At 33.7% G+C, this 14,687-nt stretch overlaps 2 protein-coding genes across 3 annotated transcripts in view; both read left to right on the top strand.

The window, feature by feature from the left end:
• LOC113511225 (protein tyrosine phosphatase domain-containing protein 1-like) overlaps window positions 1-4,591 on the top strand; it is a 29,748-nt gene extending 25,157 nt beyond the window's left edge. For both annotated transcript variants that reach the window (XM_026894842.3, XM_031912111.2), the window contains 7 exons: window positions 72-255; window positions 1,093-1,213; window positions 1,900-2,065; window positions 2,272-2,402; window positions 2,963-3,073; window positions 3,376-3,513; window positions 4,283-4,591. In XM_026894842.3, the coding sequence (XP_026750643.2) occupies window positions 72-255; window positions 1,093-1,213; window positions 1,900-2,065; window positions 2,272-2,402; window positions 2,963-3,073; window positions 3,376-3,513; window positions 4,283-4,591 (1,160 nt within the window). The remainder of the gene's footprint in view (window positions 1-71; window positions 256-1,092; window positions 1,214-1,899; window positions 2,066-2,271; window positions 2,403-2,962; window positions 3,074-3,375; window positions 3,514-4,282) is intronic.
• Window positions 4,592-11,238: 6,647 nt separating this feature from the next.
• On the top strand, window positions 11,239-12,922 carry LOC113511121 (death-associated protein 1). Its single transcript, XM_026894718.3, has 2 exons — window positions 11,239-11,427; window positions 12,202-12,922. Exons 1-2 carry the CDS (start codon window positions 11,376-11,378, stop codon window positions 12,456-12,458), a joined length of 309 nt encoding a protein of 102 aa, XP_026750519.1. The 5' UTR covers window positions 11,239-11,375; the 3' UTR covers window positions 12,459-12,922.
• Window positions 12,923-14,687: the final 1,765 nt, after the last annotated feature.

The raw sequence follows: 14,687 nt of genomic DNA, 5'->3' as shown, positions 1-14,687 counted from the left end.
CTATAATAGAAAAAAGTTACATAAAAAAGATTATAATAATTATAGGATTTATTCTGTTATTTTGTCTCCAGGCTTAGGGCGCACCGGCGTCCTCATAGCGTGCTACCTGGTATACTCCCTGCGGGTACGAGCCAACGACGCAATCAGATTAGTCCGCAAGAAGAGGCCCAAGTCTGTCCAGACCTCCGGACAGATACTTTGCGTGCAGCAATTCGAGCACTATTTACTGCCGCAGACTGTTGTGTTCAGTTCCAAGTAAGTATAAGCTATAAACTTTTTTTCTGGTGAATTTGTCACGATTGGTTAATTAGCCTGACTTCTTCCTCATCTATCATCATTCACTGTTAACGTACACGGAATTGGCTTTGCATTTTTATTTCTTAAAAAAACCGTAATCTCAGAGAAGCGAGGTGGAAAATATTGTTATTTTGAGTCAATCAAGACCATTGCTAACAATATGTCAAGTTGTAGTTCCCAGGTAATCCCATCTGGAAAACATTGTGGTTAATTTTTGATGAATTCGTCGACAAGTCGTGATTGACCAACTATTATTTTCATTATTTTATTTCAGCTGTTAACTGTCCACTGCTAGACATATAGCTCCTTGGGGGATTTTGTCAGTAGTTGTCACGGGTTGGCAACCGCAGTTAGGCTTTTAGAAATGTTTTAAGAGGGACGCTGCTGCCCATCCCGATACTCACTGACGATACCCACGGGAAAGGAAGGGGCGGCCCGTTCTATGCCGGAGCACACACGGCGGCTATCTATTATTATGATATTACTATCTATTATGCCTTACTGTTATTCACCTAGTGTATACCAATAGCGCAGACAAGGTTATCATTCCATTTTCATAAGAAGGTAATAATCTTCTTTTTAATCGTAAAATAACTGGATTGACTTATTACGAGTAATTTCGGCAACCATTTTCGAAATTAGACAAGAGACAATAATAAAAGTTTTTGTTAGTGCGCATATTGCTATTTCATTATGTTTCATTCATACGACAGCAAAAACGTATCTATCGATAGGTTCATTTGGCATTTGCCATTTGGTGGCTGGTGTAAAGAGAGATATTTAAACTTCTTTCAGAGAACCAATAATGTTAACTAAAGACCACAAGACAGCTGAGTTCACTTTACGCCAATATTTATATAGACAACGGGCGACACTGCACGGCTTAGAAGAAAGGGCTTTTAAAGAATTACCTAAGGTAATGAATATTATATACATATAAACGATATCTTTACCTTTTATGCTCCATTTTTTTATATACTCGTACTAAATATAACAAATAACCTGGATAACCTACCTGATGGAAAGTAATATCCGTAACCTAGGGACATCAATATTCCATGAACGTGACTGTAAGTCTCTGCAATGCCCATAGTACCCCTCGCTGCCAATCTGCCATGGTGTCCATACGCCACCATTCTTGAAGATTATGACTCTGTACCCTATAACTTCACTATCGTATCCCACTCTTCAAGCCGAAACACGTAGAGATGCTTTACGTCTGAAACTCTAGTGGAAGAAGTACCATTACAAACGAAGATAGATTTTGTAATTCTATCTTTAGTTCATGATTCTCTTCGGCACTAAAACAATGAATGACTAAATGATCGGTACTAAAAGAAATATGCTGTAGATTGATGATTTTAAAACTGTGCAATGAAGAATTACTTTCTTTTTAGAGTAACTACATCATCATCATCATCTCCCTATCCTTATCCCAATTATATAAATTTTGAATTCAGCGTAATATTTTTTTATCCATATTACTCAAGATTGGCTTTTAGTTTTACAATCGGCTGCCCGCCTAATTCAACCTTTCTTGGAAATTAGATTAATACAATAAAGAATTACTCATACAATAGGCATGGTATGTGGTATTTTCAGATTGTGTATTGCATATGTGAACGTCTTCTAAAACTATGCGGATGCCAAAGAAGTCTTGGGATCGACTTTCGCGTGAGGAACCGTCCGTTCTACAAAGCGTTTCTCGCGTACCGGCTGAAGCAGACCCGAGTACCGGACCCCACAACACCGGAAGAAGTTCCGACAGGTGAATAGAAAATTCTTTTTAGAGTATTAAATCGAAATGATACGTATAAATCTTATGGTGCAACCTCATCGGTAGAAAGAACTGGAAGAGTTTTACTCTTAAGACTAATCCGATCACGGGCTTAGTTTGAAAAAAAAAACTGTGCGAAACCGGGTCGTTAGTCCGATATAAAAAAAAAATCATTTTTCAAACTAATTGTGACGCAGATCAAGTAGCAGCTTTGCCAATGGTGAAGTGGCGGGACCCGGTGGAGGAGGATATTGAACGCAACCTGGAGTCCGTCAGCAGAATCACGGGTGCCTCCAATGGTATATTACCCGCACTGCAGGTCCACGAGGTATAACGTTGGAAAGAATTTATACAATTTCATAGCCATCTTTTTATTAAGGTATCTAATGCCAATGATTTAGATTACTAACATGGTGCTTATGGGAGGCGAAATTTTTCTTATAGTTTATAAATCATGTTTCTTTGTGAATAAATATTCAATGTCACTGTGTATACTACGTTAAAATTATTTCGATTTCGCCCTGTATAAATAAGTACGTAAAACTATAACCAGAGTAAAAAAGGGATATGGGTATTCGTAATCCTATTGTTAGCAATATAGCCTATCAGGTCAAACTACATGCGGTTCCGCCTGGAAACCGTCGCTTTTGTATTCGTCGTGAGGGGCTAACTGATCTGTTTCCATTTTAACCTATCATCCTTCACTGGCATTCTGCTAACCTATACCAATCACGCAAGCGGGGTTCCCATTCTATTATCATCCAATACGAATACAAATCCCTACTATAGGTAAATAGCTTCATTTGCCATGTCTTTGGGAGTCTGCGGGCAGTTTCCTTATTAAGCATATTAATAATCAATTATTTGAGCCCTCTGATTGTTCGGTAGGCATTCGTCGTGGATCACCACAGTCTTCCAGATGACAAGCTCAAGTATCTTAAGCAAATGCGAACGGACATCAACCAGAGGCGAGATGCAATCAATAGGATCGACGAGGAGGTACAACTCGTGTGTTTGTTATTTTATTATCATTCATCAAACATCGTTTACATAATTTTATATTAGTGGAATTATAAATTATAAGATGAAGGAAATATATCAAAGGAAAGTCAATGCACAATTTTATGGTACGGTGTACAATTTTATATTCCTCGGACTCATCCAACGTAGCGTCAAATAGAACTTAGTGAGCCGGCATATTGCGGCCAATATTAAAAATAAAACATTCTCTTATATATGTATATATTACAAGAGCTTTTTTGTTCGGGTTGGTTTATTTAAATGTTGTTACGATGATTCAGGAGGACCCGACAGTACTGACGTGGTTGCTGTGCGAGTGGCTGGAAGGTCTGAAGCAACCAGTACTGGACCGGGATGACCTCGCCGCAATAGTGGGCCGCGCGCAGAACGTAGAATCCTGCTTGCTAACGTTGCCCATGGTAAGGAAACTCCAAAAAAAAAAAAACTATCTATAGTTGTCTATTGTTATCTACTTATTATGTTGCTGTATAAACAAATTGTAAAGTCGGATTCATAGTATAATGCCGGTCTCGATCCGCTCTTGCCCCGCTCTCGCTATGATCAGTAGAAACAGTTCGGTTCGAGGTTGATCGTGACTAGAACGGAACGGGCCTGAATTGTAGTGTACCGAGAGTGAACTGAGAGCGAGCCGAGACCGATACTATAATATGTTTCGAGCCTAAGTAGTAGTAAACATTTAAATTAATGTATGATGCCGAAGATTGTTGTCTCGTTCTATCTCATACATTCGACAACGAGGGATAACGTAATGGTAGATTGGTTTGCCACTTAGGTAAATGGTGAAGCCTGTATCGCATAGGCGAATTTAAGATTTAAGGGTTGGGTGTTCTGTATCCATCCCAGAATTATCTGATGCCCATCTCAGGATGCGAGCAGTGCTTTCAACCGAGTACCAAGTAAATGTCTGACAGTATATATACGCTTTTTTTAAGAGGCCAAGCCCACCCTGAAACGTAATCTTAAATACGACAAAATGAAAGTTTAAAGTAAGGACTAGAAGAGCATCTAGCGTCTAGCCTAGTCGCATAATCCTCCAACACATAGAGTTTTTTTTGTAAAAGCCAGTTTCAAACTTACGATCTGTATATAATAGTTCCTACGCCACTGGGCCAAGAAACTATTGATTATTTATAGTTTTTTTATACATCTAATTAATTAAACCCCCAGGAGGACGCCATGCTCCTAGAATACCTACTGCGCTTCGTGACTCGCTTGCGGCCTCTGGCGGCTACCAAAAAGATAGACATTCTAAAACGTCTCCTTACTTCCCTCGCGCATCAAACCATCATGATCAGTGGCCGATGTCTTCCAACCCGCAAGGACTACCCTCGACTGAGAGACGGAACTTGCAACCAAGTTATCAACTTTTTTTTGAGAACTATCGTGGAACTCCAAAGGGATATGATGAAACCAGGAAGGGATGATGCTGACGTAGTTATTCCAATGAGAAGGTTCAGATTAAAGGCTTGGAAATAAAGTGTTGTGTTATTTTCTTATTACCTATTAGTTACATCGTTTTAGTTCAACATTAAAAATAAGAGAAGGGAGAAATCTGACTAAATCTCATCTCAAAAATATTTGTAAGACTATTCAAAATTTTACATCATATTTTTATTTCCGTTAAGTTTTACTCTTACTTTACGGAAAAAAAATGTAACAAAAGGATAAAGAATTCGAAAAATTATGTTAGTAATTTAGCGGAATAAAGTAAACTATCTACGAACTAACTATACAAAACATAAAGAACCAAATAACAAAGATATTAAAATGTCTCAGTTAAATCTCACCAATGTGCATGTGGCGGGATTCAATTCTTAAAACACACCTTGTGAATGTCGTCTTTATAATATTAAACACAGTTAATAATAATACTATATTAGTGGGGGGAAAGGGATTGTTAGCAATGGAGTTTGACAGCCTCATTGCTAACAATATGCCTTATTAGGTCGACCTACACGTGGTTCCCCCTGGAAACCATCGTGAACAATTCTTGTTGAATTCGTCACGATGGGCTAACTGACCTGTTTCATACTCACCTATCATCCTTCACTGGTGCCCCGCCGGTGTATACCGATAGTGCGGGTGGTGTTACCATTCCATTATCATCCATTAAAAAAATACTATATAGTAGTATTAACGAAGACAACTTTTAGATTCTCCACTCTTTAGGATAACTTTTAAGTAGGAATTTTTCATCTCATATAATTTTCCTATTATCCACGAGATGGCTCTTTACGTAAAAAAAAAAATTATATTGGAATAATTTAATTTTTATACTAAATTATGTATACTTAATTATATAATTTGCAGTAATATTAAACTTTTTTTAGAAAATATTATAAGAGTTAAAAATGTGTGTAATTTTATTGTAATATCACACAATATCAATCTGTAATACATCTTACAATTAAAACACCTTGTCGCTAAGATATTCGACGAAAAAGCGCGGGAAACGTTTAAAAAAGCGGGAGTGTTTTTTGATCTTCTTTAAATTAATTTTATTTTTAATTATATAAGGATTAGTCTTATTTATATATTGTGTATTAGATTGTATATATAATTGTATATTTTGTAGTAATAGTGTTTGTTGCTGTAAATATTGGTAAGTAAATTACCTATATTAATTAGACATTATGGATCCACCTATAGACCCTGGGGGGACAACCCCTCAGGTGTCTGCAAATATAACTATCCCATTTAATAATAGTTTTGATATATTGGGTGAATCTAGTATGGACACAGATGGTTCTAGCGTTGCAAGTTCTAAACGTAAGCGAGTACGTGGCGAACGTCGCATTTGCAAACATTGCAATAAAAAACGAAGGAGGCACACCAAAGGTCTCGAATCTAAAATTAAAGATAGTGATTGTCAATGTATTGAGGATGAGAATCAAACTCTAGTATCAATACCAGTTGTAAATAATACCGAGTCTGTTAAACCTGCTTCTCCACCCAGTACTTTAAGCAGAACTTTGTACAATGCCGAGGATGTAGCTCCTTATGTCGTTCATGTACAAAAAAATGAAACACATCCTAATGATAACACTACATTACATCCTATTGCATTTGGTCGCTTTTTACACACTAATAAGATAAATAATATAGTGAATGGTAGCCTCAAAAGAATAGGAAGAAACCGTTTATCGCTTTCTTTCTCAAATTTTGAAAATGCAAATGCATTTTTAAATAATAGTCACTTAGAAACACATAATTTTAAGGCATTTATACCTTCTTTCCATGTAACCCGTATGGGAATTGTGAGGGGTATTCCTAAAGATTGGACAGAAGAGGAAGTAATCCAAAATATATCAGTACCTATAGGTTGTGGGAGAATTCTAAAAACCAGAAGAATTAAGAAAAAGACCATTAATGAAGGACAACCAAGTTTTATTAATACTGAAACCATTGTTATTACTTTTGATGGACAAATATTACCAAAAAGAGTATTTATGTTTTACACATCATTAACTGTAGATTTGTACATTTACCCCACTATCCAATGCTATAACTGCTGTAGGTTCGGACATGTCAAGATGCAGTGTCGTTCAAATCCTCGGTGTTATAAATGCAGGCAAAATCATACAGGTGATAAATGTGAAGTAGATGAGGAAAATGTTTCTTGTATCTTGTGTAATGGTTCTCATTCAGCAATTAGTAAGAAATGTCCTGAATATGCACGTCAGAAAGCCATTAAAGAAACAATGGCCCACAGTTGTGTTTCTTATGCTGAAGCATCAAAATTTCATCCTCCCACTTCTAAACTATATTCAGATGTATTAACATCATCATCTCCGTCCAATAAATCTCATTTTCAATCTTCTTTCCTCAAAGAGAAATCATCATTACCACATATTCAATCATCACATAAAAAAACAGTTACGCTTAAACCACGCTCTCCTCAAAAAGCACAACAAGGATATGATCGTTCTGCCCATGAAGCCATAGTTAAGGAATATAATATTCCTGCTCCCTCTAATGGTTGTGCATTATCATCAAATAATATTGACAATAATCAATCCATCTTTGATATTATTCTCATGCTTATTAAAGTGTTATCGCAATCGAAAATGATACAAACAACTTTACCACCGTCCAACGATGCCATTTACAATGTATTTTCTCAATTATTAACTTCTCACAATGGATTACAAAGTCCTAATAATTCAGTGGAACTGTCGTAGCATAACAAACAAGAAATCAGACTTATTTTATTTGATTAATAAATATAATCCTTTTATAATAGATCTACAAGAGACTTGGTTAAAGCCAGGATATCCTTTTAGGATTTCAGGCTTTACAAGTCTCCGTGATGATAGAGCTGACGGATATGGCGGTGTTGCCATATTGGTCAAAAACTCCCTTCCTTTTTCTTCTTTTTCGCTTCCTGTATATAGCGGCATTAATGCAGCTGCTATAATTATAAATGGTATCTGTTTTGTTACTTTATATATTCCTGATCCTACATGCCAAATATATTCACAACTAGAACAATTATTTTCAATTTTACCTAAACCTTTTCTCGTAATGGGCGATTTTAATGCTCAACACCAATCGTGGGGCAGTTCTACTTCTAATTTTTATGGTGGAAAACTCCTGACGATAATTGACACTTACAACTTATGTATTATTAACTCAGATGTACCAACACGTAGAACTGCACCGAATGAAGGGTTTAGTGCTCCTGACATTTCAATATGTTCTTCTGATTTAGCTTCTTCACTGTCGTGGTATCCTCATTCCTCTACTTTCGGAAGCGATCACTTTCCCCTCATTCTTTCTTTTCCAATTTCCATTCCCTCAAGTCGAAAGAGTGGTCCTCGGCTTAAATATAATTTATCAAATGTAGACTGGAATATTTACAAACAATATTTAGATAATAAAATATCGGAGTTACCTATTGTTTACCATGGAAATGAACATCAATGTTGTAATGACTTGATGATAAATATGAAGGAGGTTGCTGATTTATTATTTCCTGTTAAAAATAGTGCTTCAGGGAAAATTCCCTCGCCACCTTGGTGGGACAAAGATTGTACGGAAGCAATTAAAAATCGTAAAGAGGCTGAAAAAAATTATAATAATTACATGACACCAGAAAATTTTGAAATTTACACCGCAGTTTCACGTTCTACTCGAAAACTACTGAAAAAAAAGAAATTAGAAGGCTGGAGAAGATTTTGTTCTTCTATCTGTCCAGAAGTTAATTCATCAGTCGTTTGGAATAATATTAAAAGATTCAGATCTGCCTTTAGTGATCATACATCACGTTCTGCACTCGATTTAACTTTAGCGAATAAATTTTTAGATCGTCTTGCTCCTAGTTATGTGCCGGAATGCCTTTACAATATTTCTCTATCCGTCTCTGACGAATTATTCGAACTTGACTCTCCTTTTACTCTAGTAGAACTTAAAGGTGTTCTAGCTTCTATTAAAGACTCTGCACCGGGAGAAGACGGTATACCGTATTCCTTTTTTAAAAATGCTAGCGATGCGACATTAATTTACTTTTTAAATATAATTAATTCCATAATTATTTCGGGAAATATACCTACTTCATGGAAGTCTCAGATTATTATACCATTTCTAAAGCCTCATAAACCACCTTCTGAACCATCTTCATACCGCCCTGTTGCACTTTCCTCTGTCTTACTAAAGCTAGCTGAACATTTAGTGAAAAACCGTCTAGAATGGTTTTTAGAAAGTAATAACTTACTATCCCCGAACCAGTTTGGTTTTAGGAAAGGTAAGAGCACCTTAGATAATGTGAGCATTCTTATTTCAGATATTCATATAGCTTTCTCACAAAATTTGTCAATCCTCTCAGCCTTTTTAGATATAAATTCTGCCTATGATAATGTAATAATTTCTATTTTAAAAACTAAATTACAAGCTCTAAATGTACCGGTAATGCTTTCTAATTTCATTATTAATATTTTATCAGAAAGAACAATATATATGAATTTAGATGAAGATACCAAATTATCTAGAACAGTATGGAAAGGCCTTCCACAAGGATCTGTTCTCAGTCCAATCTTATTTAACATATACACATACGATCTAGAATTATTCCTTGATAAATCCGTCAAAATTTTACAATATGCTGATGATCTTTTATTATATTTTATTGCGAAGTCCATAGAATCTGCTTCTGCCAAATTATCTGATTCATTAGATTTGTTAAAAACGTGGTTAGATGCAAATGGTCTTAATCTTTCTGTAACCAAGAGTAGTGTAGTTTTGTTTTCAAGAATGAGATCACCGCAACAAATTAAGGTGCTTTATGATAACTCATACATTCCTATAAAGACTGAAATTAAATTTTTAGGTATCGTGCTAGATAATAAATTAACAGGTCTGTCCCACTGTAATTATATTTCTACGAAATGTGAGCGTAACCTCAACATTCTTAGGTGCCTTGCTGGAGTTTGGTGGGGAGCACATCCCGTTTCACTAAAACTTGCTTATAATGGTCTTATAAGGAGTGTCATTGATTATGGAACTTTTTTGTTAGCTCCAGGAAGTTCATTTGCTTTTAAGAAATTGGATTTAATTCAATCAAAGGCCTTGAGGATTATCTCTGGAGCAATGAAATCAAGTCCAATCAATGCTTTACAGCTCGAAGTCGGTGATCCACCTTTGGTTTTAAGAAGACAATATCTATCTGATCGCTTCTTTTTTCGTTGTTTACAATTATCTGATCATCCGCTTATTCAAAAGTTATCTCAACTACATATCTTTATTTCGTCTTCATCTTATTGGAAACATAAAAAACCTCCATGTTTAATACAAAGTTATGAAAAATATAAATCCATAGAATCTCCCACTTTTACATCGTCCTGTTTTCCCATTTATAAATGCTCATATCAATCTTTAGTTTTATCTCCTAATATTAAATATGATTTTGGGTTATTAAAAAATGATTCAGAATTGAATGCCAAATTTATGTTTATAACTGACATTGAATGGAATGAATGGCACTACATCTTTACTGATGCATCAAAACCAGACAATAGCGGTTGTGTAGGTGTGGGTGTGTTTCATTCACAATTTAATATCGTTCAAAAAATTAAACTTCCACCGGAGTCTTCAGTTTTTACCGGGGAATGTTATGGTATTTTAAAAGCTGTAGAATATATACTTTTAATGAAATTACATAAGGCAATAGTTTTCACTGACTCTATGAGCTCTTTGCAAGCTCTAGCCAAATATCCGTTTAAATCAAAACCAGTTTATCCCATTATTTGTGACATAAGACAAAGTCTTTATCTTTGCATGTTGAGAGGTTATTCCGTTTCTTTTGCCTGGTTACCAGGACACAGTGGTATTAGCGGCAATGACAAAGCTGACCTTATTGCAAGAGAGGCTGTAACTTGTGGTGATATGTATCCGTATCATAATTACTGTAGTGACCTAGCTTGTCTCCCAAAAATATATTTAAGGTATGCCTGGAAGGAATATTGGGAAAAAACAAGTACAATAAAAGGAAGATTTTATCGCCTTATACAACCCGATATTCCTTTCAAACCATGGTTTTGTAAATTAAAGCTTGGAAAGACCGCAACAACTATTATAACTCGTATGCGTCTAGGTCACGTATGCACACCTTCTCATTTATACAAGCTTGGTATTGTACAAAGTTCGTCGTGTAATTGCGGTGCTGAAGTGGCGGACTTGAATCATATATTCTTCTCATGTTCTAAATTTGACCACACCTCCTTTTTAATCATCTCCGATCCATCCGTGTTCCATTCCCAACTTCTATTCTTACTCTACTTTCTTCCAATGATCCTATTATCTATAAAATACTATCTTCATATATATATGATAACAATATTAAGATTTAGTTATATTACATGAATACATTTATAGTTGCATCAATTGCTTTTCCTATATATTTATAAGTATATTCTCATATGTACAAGTATATCCTTCATATCCTATAAATATCCTAGACCTAATCCTTATCCTTTCTAAATTCGTTTGTGTTAGGTATTTTTATTACTATTATCGTTTCCCCGTTTTGTTCTTGGCAAAATACCCTAATATCGGGGTGAACGCCACAAAAAAAAAAAAAAAAAAAAAAAAAAAAAAGATATTCGACAGTAAACGTCAAAGTGACATTTGGTAGAGTTCGTGTCATTACCATTGCTACGAATCGACGATTTACATTACACGTTGACCATTTACTTACATGTTTTTGCGCATTATTCATAGCATTTAAAGTTTTGATAAGTCTAAATATTATTTTAATTAAGTAGCAATGTCGTCGACTGAAGAAAATACCCAACTGAAAGCGGGTCATCCGCCTGCAGGTATGCATTGTTTCACCTATGTATTATTTGTTTACATTATTTTATAACAAAATAAAGAACTTTTGAAAATCGCAAACATAAGGTTCATTCAAATTCTTATACACTAAATGTATATGTCTTATTGTTATCTTCGATGCAAAAGTTATAATACTTACAAATAGAAACAAAGTCCTAGTTTTACCTGAATACGTAAATAAATATTATTCAGTGGTAAATAGGGTAGGTATGTCCTTGAAAATGAACCGATGCCGTCATTAAGCGATAAACTAACACATCGTATCAATTTTCCGTTCACAATTACTCAATGTTGTTCTAAACAAAGAAAAAGAAATTCAAGGTGACACTGATATATCAATAAATATGCATATATTAACATATGCTAATATTTATAGCTTTCTATCATGAATAAATGGAATATACTTACATGAATAAAAAAATATTTTGAATTTGAATAAAAAAAAAGTAAATATATTAATGTTGTACATATATTATTGAAAATATGTTTACAACATGTAAAAGTTCATTGAAGGTATCAACAATAATCTAATCAATGTAGTGTACATAGATTATATTTTTTTACACAAACAAACCTCCATGTTTACTTAATTGTTTCTCTGTTTTTTGCCTAAATTGTAAACATATTTTTATGTTATATTAATTTTATATGTATTTCAATAATATTATTATAAGCACAAATTAAAATAACTCATACAATAGTAAAAATAATTCTAAGTCATAGACAATCTATAAATATATGAATAAATTTTTGTTTAGTGAAGGCTGGTGGCATGAGAATCACACAACACAAAACGCCCCACACTAAAGAAACTGGAAAGGAACCGGCTAATGAAGACCTTACCGGTCTCTCTGGTCCTTCACCGGTTCCTTCCAATCCAGTTTCCATTTCTGGAGCTCCAAATAGAGGTAATGCTGACTTCACTCCAGAAGCGGCCCAAGTGGCCCATAGTCCTAAGCCTCCAGCACACATTAATATTAAGCCAAGCCCAAACATCCATCAGCCCAGGAAGTAGATACCCGAGGAAGCTATAAGAAAGGCATATCACCATCATCAAACAGTTTGTATTGAGTGCGAACCTTCTTTTATTCTCATGATTTTTACTGTACCAGTATACAGCATGTCTAGTATTTTTTCATACATAATTTTTTATATAATGTTTTTACTTGTCTTTGGATTTTTGAAAACTTTTCCAACAATATGAAGAAAAATAAAAGCCATTGACCTGTATTTATGACACCCGTGTAAAATGTAACAGTCAATTCTCTACGTACAACTGTACAAATATTAAATACTGAAAAACATTTACAGATTGAAAATAAGTTTTGTTATAATTATTGTTTCTGAATATTACTGTATGATCCATTCTGAAGAATAATTTATAAAGAAAGTGATATAGAATAGTAAAGGTAAGCTAGCAATAGAGAAGCATAGTCAATTGACTACATCATACTATCCTACTTACTCTTAATTATTATTTTTTAAGAATAAAATTATTTTGTATTTTGTTTCATTCTTGAATTAAAAAGTATTTGAACCAATACCGTCCTTTTCAGACAAATAATGGACGCATTCTCTCATAGAGCACTCTGTATGAATTGTTTTTGCCTGATTAGCCTAGTGATTAGATTGATATATGTATGATGTATCATAAATAAGTCCAGAATTTATTTATTAAATTTTCATGCAATGCATGATTACCATCTGTCTATCAATCTAATCAGTATAAGGCTTAAATATAATCTGATAGCTTGTTTATGGTAAAGTATTTCTTTTTTTCTTATTGTGACATTTGCCCCAATATTGGAGCATCATAAAGAATATTCACATCAGACAAGATTGATAAAAAAAATATCCTTAAATAAAATTTTATTGATTGCTGGGAAATACATAGATGGTTGTCACTTTAAAAACATTTTATGAAGTTTTTTTTCTGTGTAATAAAGGTATTTTGACAACAACACTACGTGTACACGTATATATACTCAAAGCTCAGGTAATTAAGGTAATTATAATTATCATATAAGCTTAACAATAAAATCAAATAAGCTGTTTCCATTTCTATACAAGATTGAAAAAATTTTTAATTGTACCTAAATTGTTTTTACTATTCAATACTGCCGTGTATATGTTACATTGTCTTAATTTTGATTAATCTCTTTTATTATCCATTAAAAAAAAATACATAACCTTTAGCTGTACTGTCTCTAATAATTTTTTTTTTTCAAAGTAATAATATCTTGGATTATGATTATGAAAAAAAATGTATAAACACTGATATTTAAAATTCAAAATTGTTGATTAAATTAAATTTATTTTTAACAAAAGTATTGTTGTGTATGTAAATGAAAAATTTTAGATAAGTGACATATTATTACTTTATTATTATTATTATTGGAAAAATTAATAGCAATAATGTTTCTTTTTTTTATATATTTTATCAATTTTCGTATTTAAAAGTGCATTTTTTAATATTTGTTTACTTTAAATTTATTTGGTGCTAAATACTAATTGTTTTCAGAATATGATTGCATTTCTTTCACATTCCCATATTAATTGATGCATTTTGTACTATTTTTACTTCTGTAAAGATAAATAAATAAAGTTTTGTATATTTTCTTTAATTGACATGGTCGTGACATTATTGGGACCATATTATGACCTTTCTTTTTTTAGTTCGTAAATAAATATTAAATGTAAAAAGTATTTTTATTTATATCCCCTTAATATATGTTCCTTAGATGTCTTCAGAGATCCTAGAATAGATATAGAACCTAATAACAACGTCAAACTGTACATTTTTGCATGACCCATAGACTGTTCTGTCCCATAGATATAATTGTCTGTGTAACTTACCGATGATATTGTATAATCTTACTAATACAATAAATTTATAACTAGAGGATGTTCCTACAAGGGAGATATATAAGAAAAATGTATATTAGAGGTCTTAATAAGGTGATAAAACAATATTTTTTAGAAACTTTGTCTCTGCACCAAACTGAATGAGGTTTTCACAATTATGTTAGGTTCAGTAGTGGACAGTTAAAGGCTGACCCAGTGATTTGGTAAACTACTAGCTTTTAACCGCGACTTTGTTCGCGTGACCGGGATAAACAGTAGTCTATATCCTCGTCCATCGCATATAGCACGTGTTTACCAAATTTCATAGGGTTTGGTTAAATCGATAACGCGCTATACGTTAGCAAACAAATTCACTTTCACATTTATTAGGAGAAGGAGT

The sequence above is a fragment of the Galleria mellonella genome, unplaced genomic scaffold (assembly GCF_026898425.1).
Source record: "Galleria mellonella isolate WM207_F2 unplaced genomic scaffold, CSIRO_AGI_GalMel_v1 utg133, whole genome shotgun sequence".
Lineage (NCBI taxonomy): Eukaryota > Metazoa > Arthropoda > Insecta > Lepidoptera > Pyralidae > Galleria > Galleria mellonella.
The sequence above is the reverse complement of the archived record's forward strand: the minus strand, read 5'-3'. Positions and strand labels throughout refer to the sequence as shown.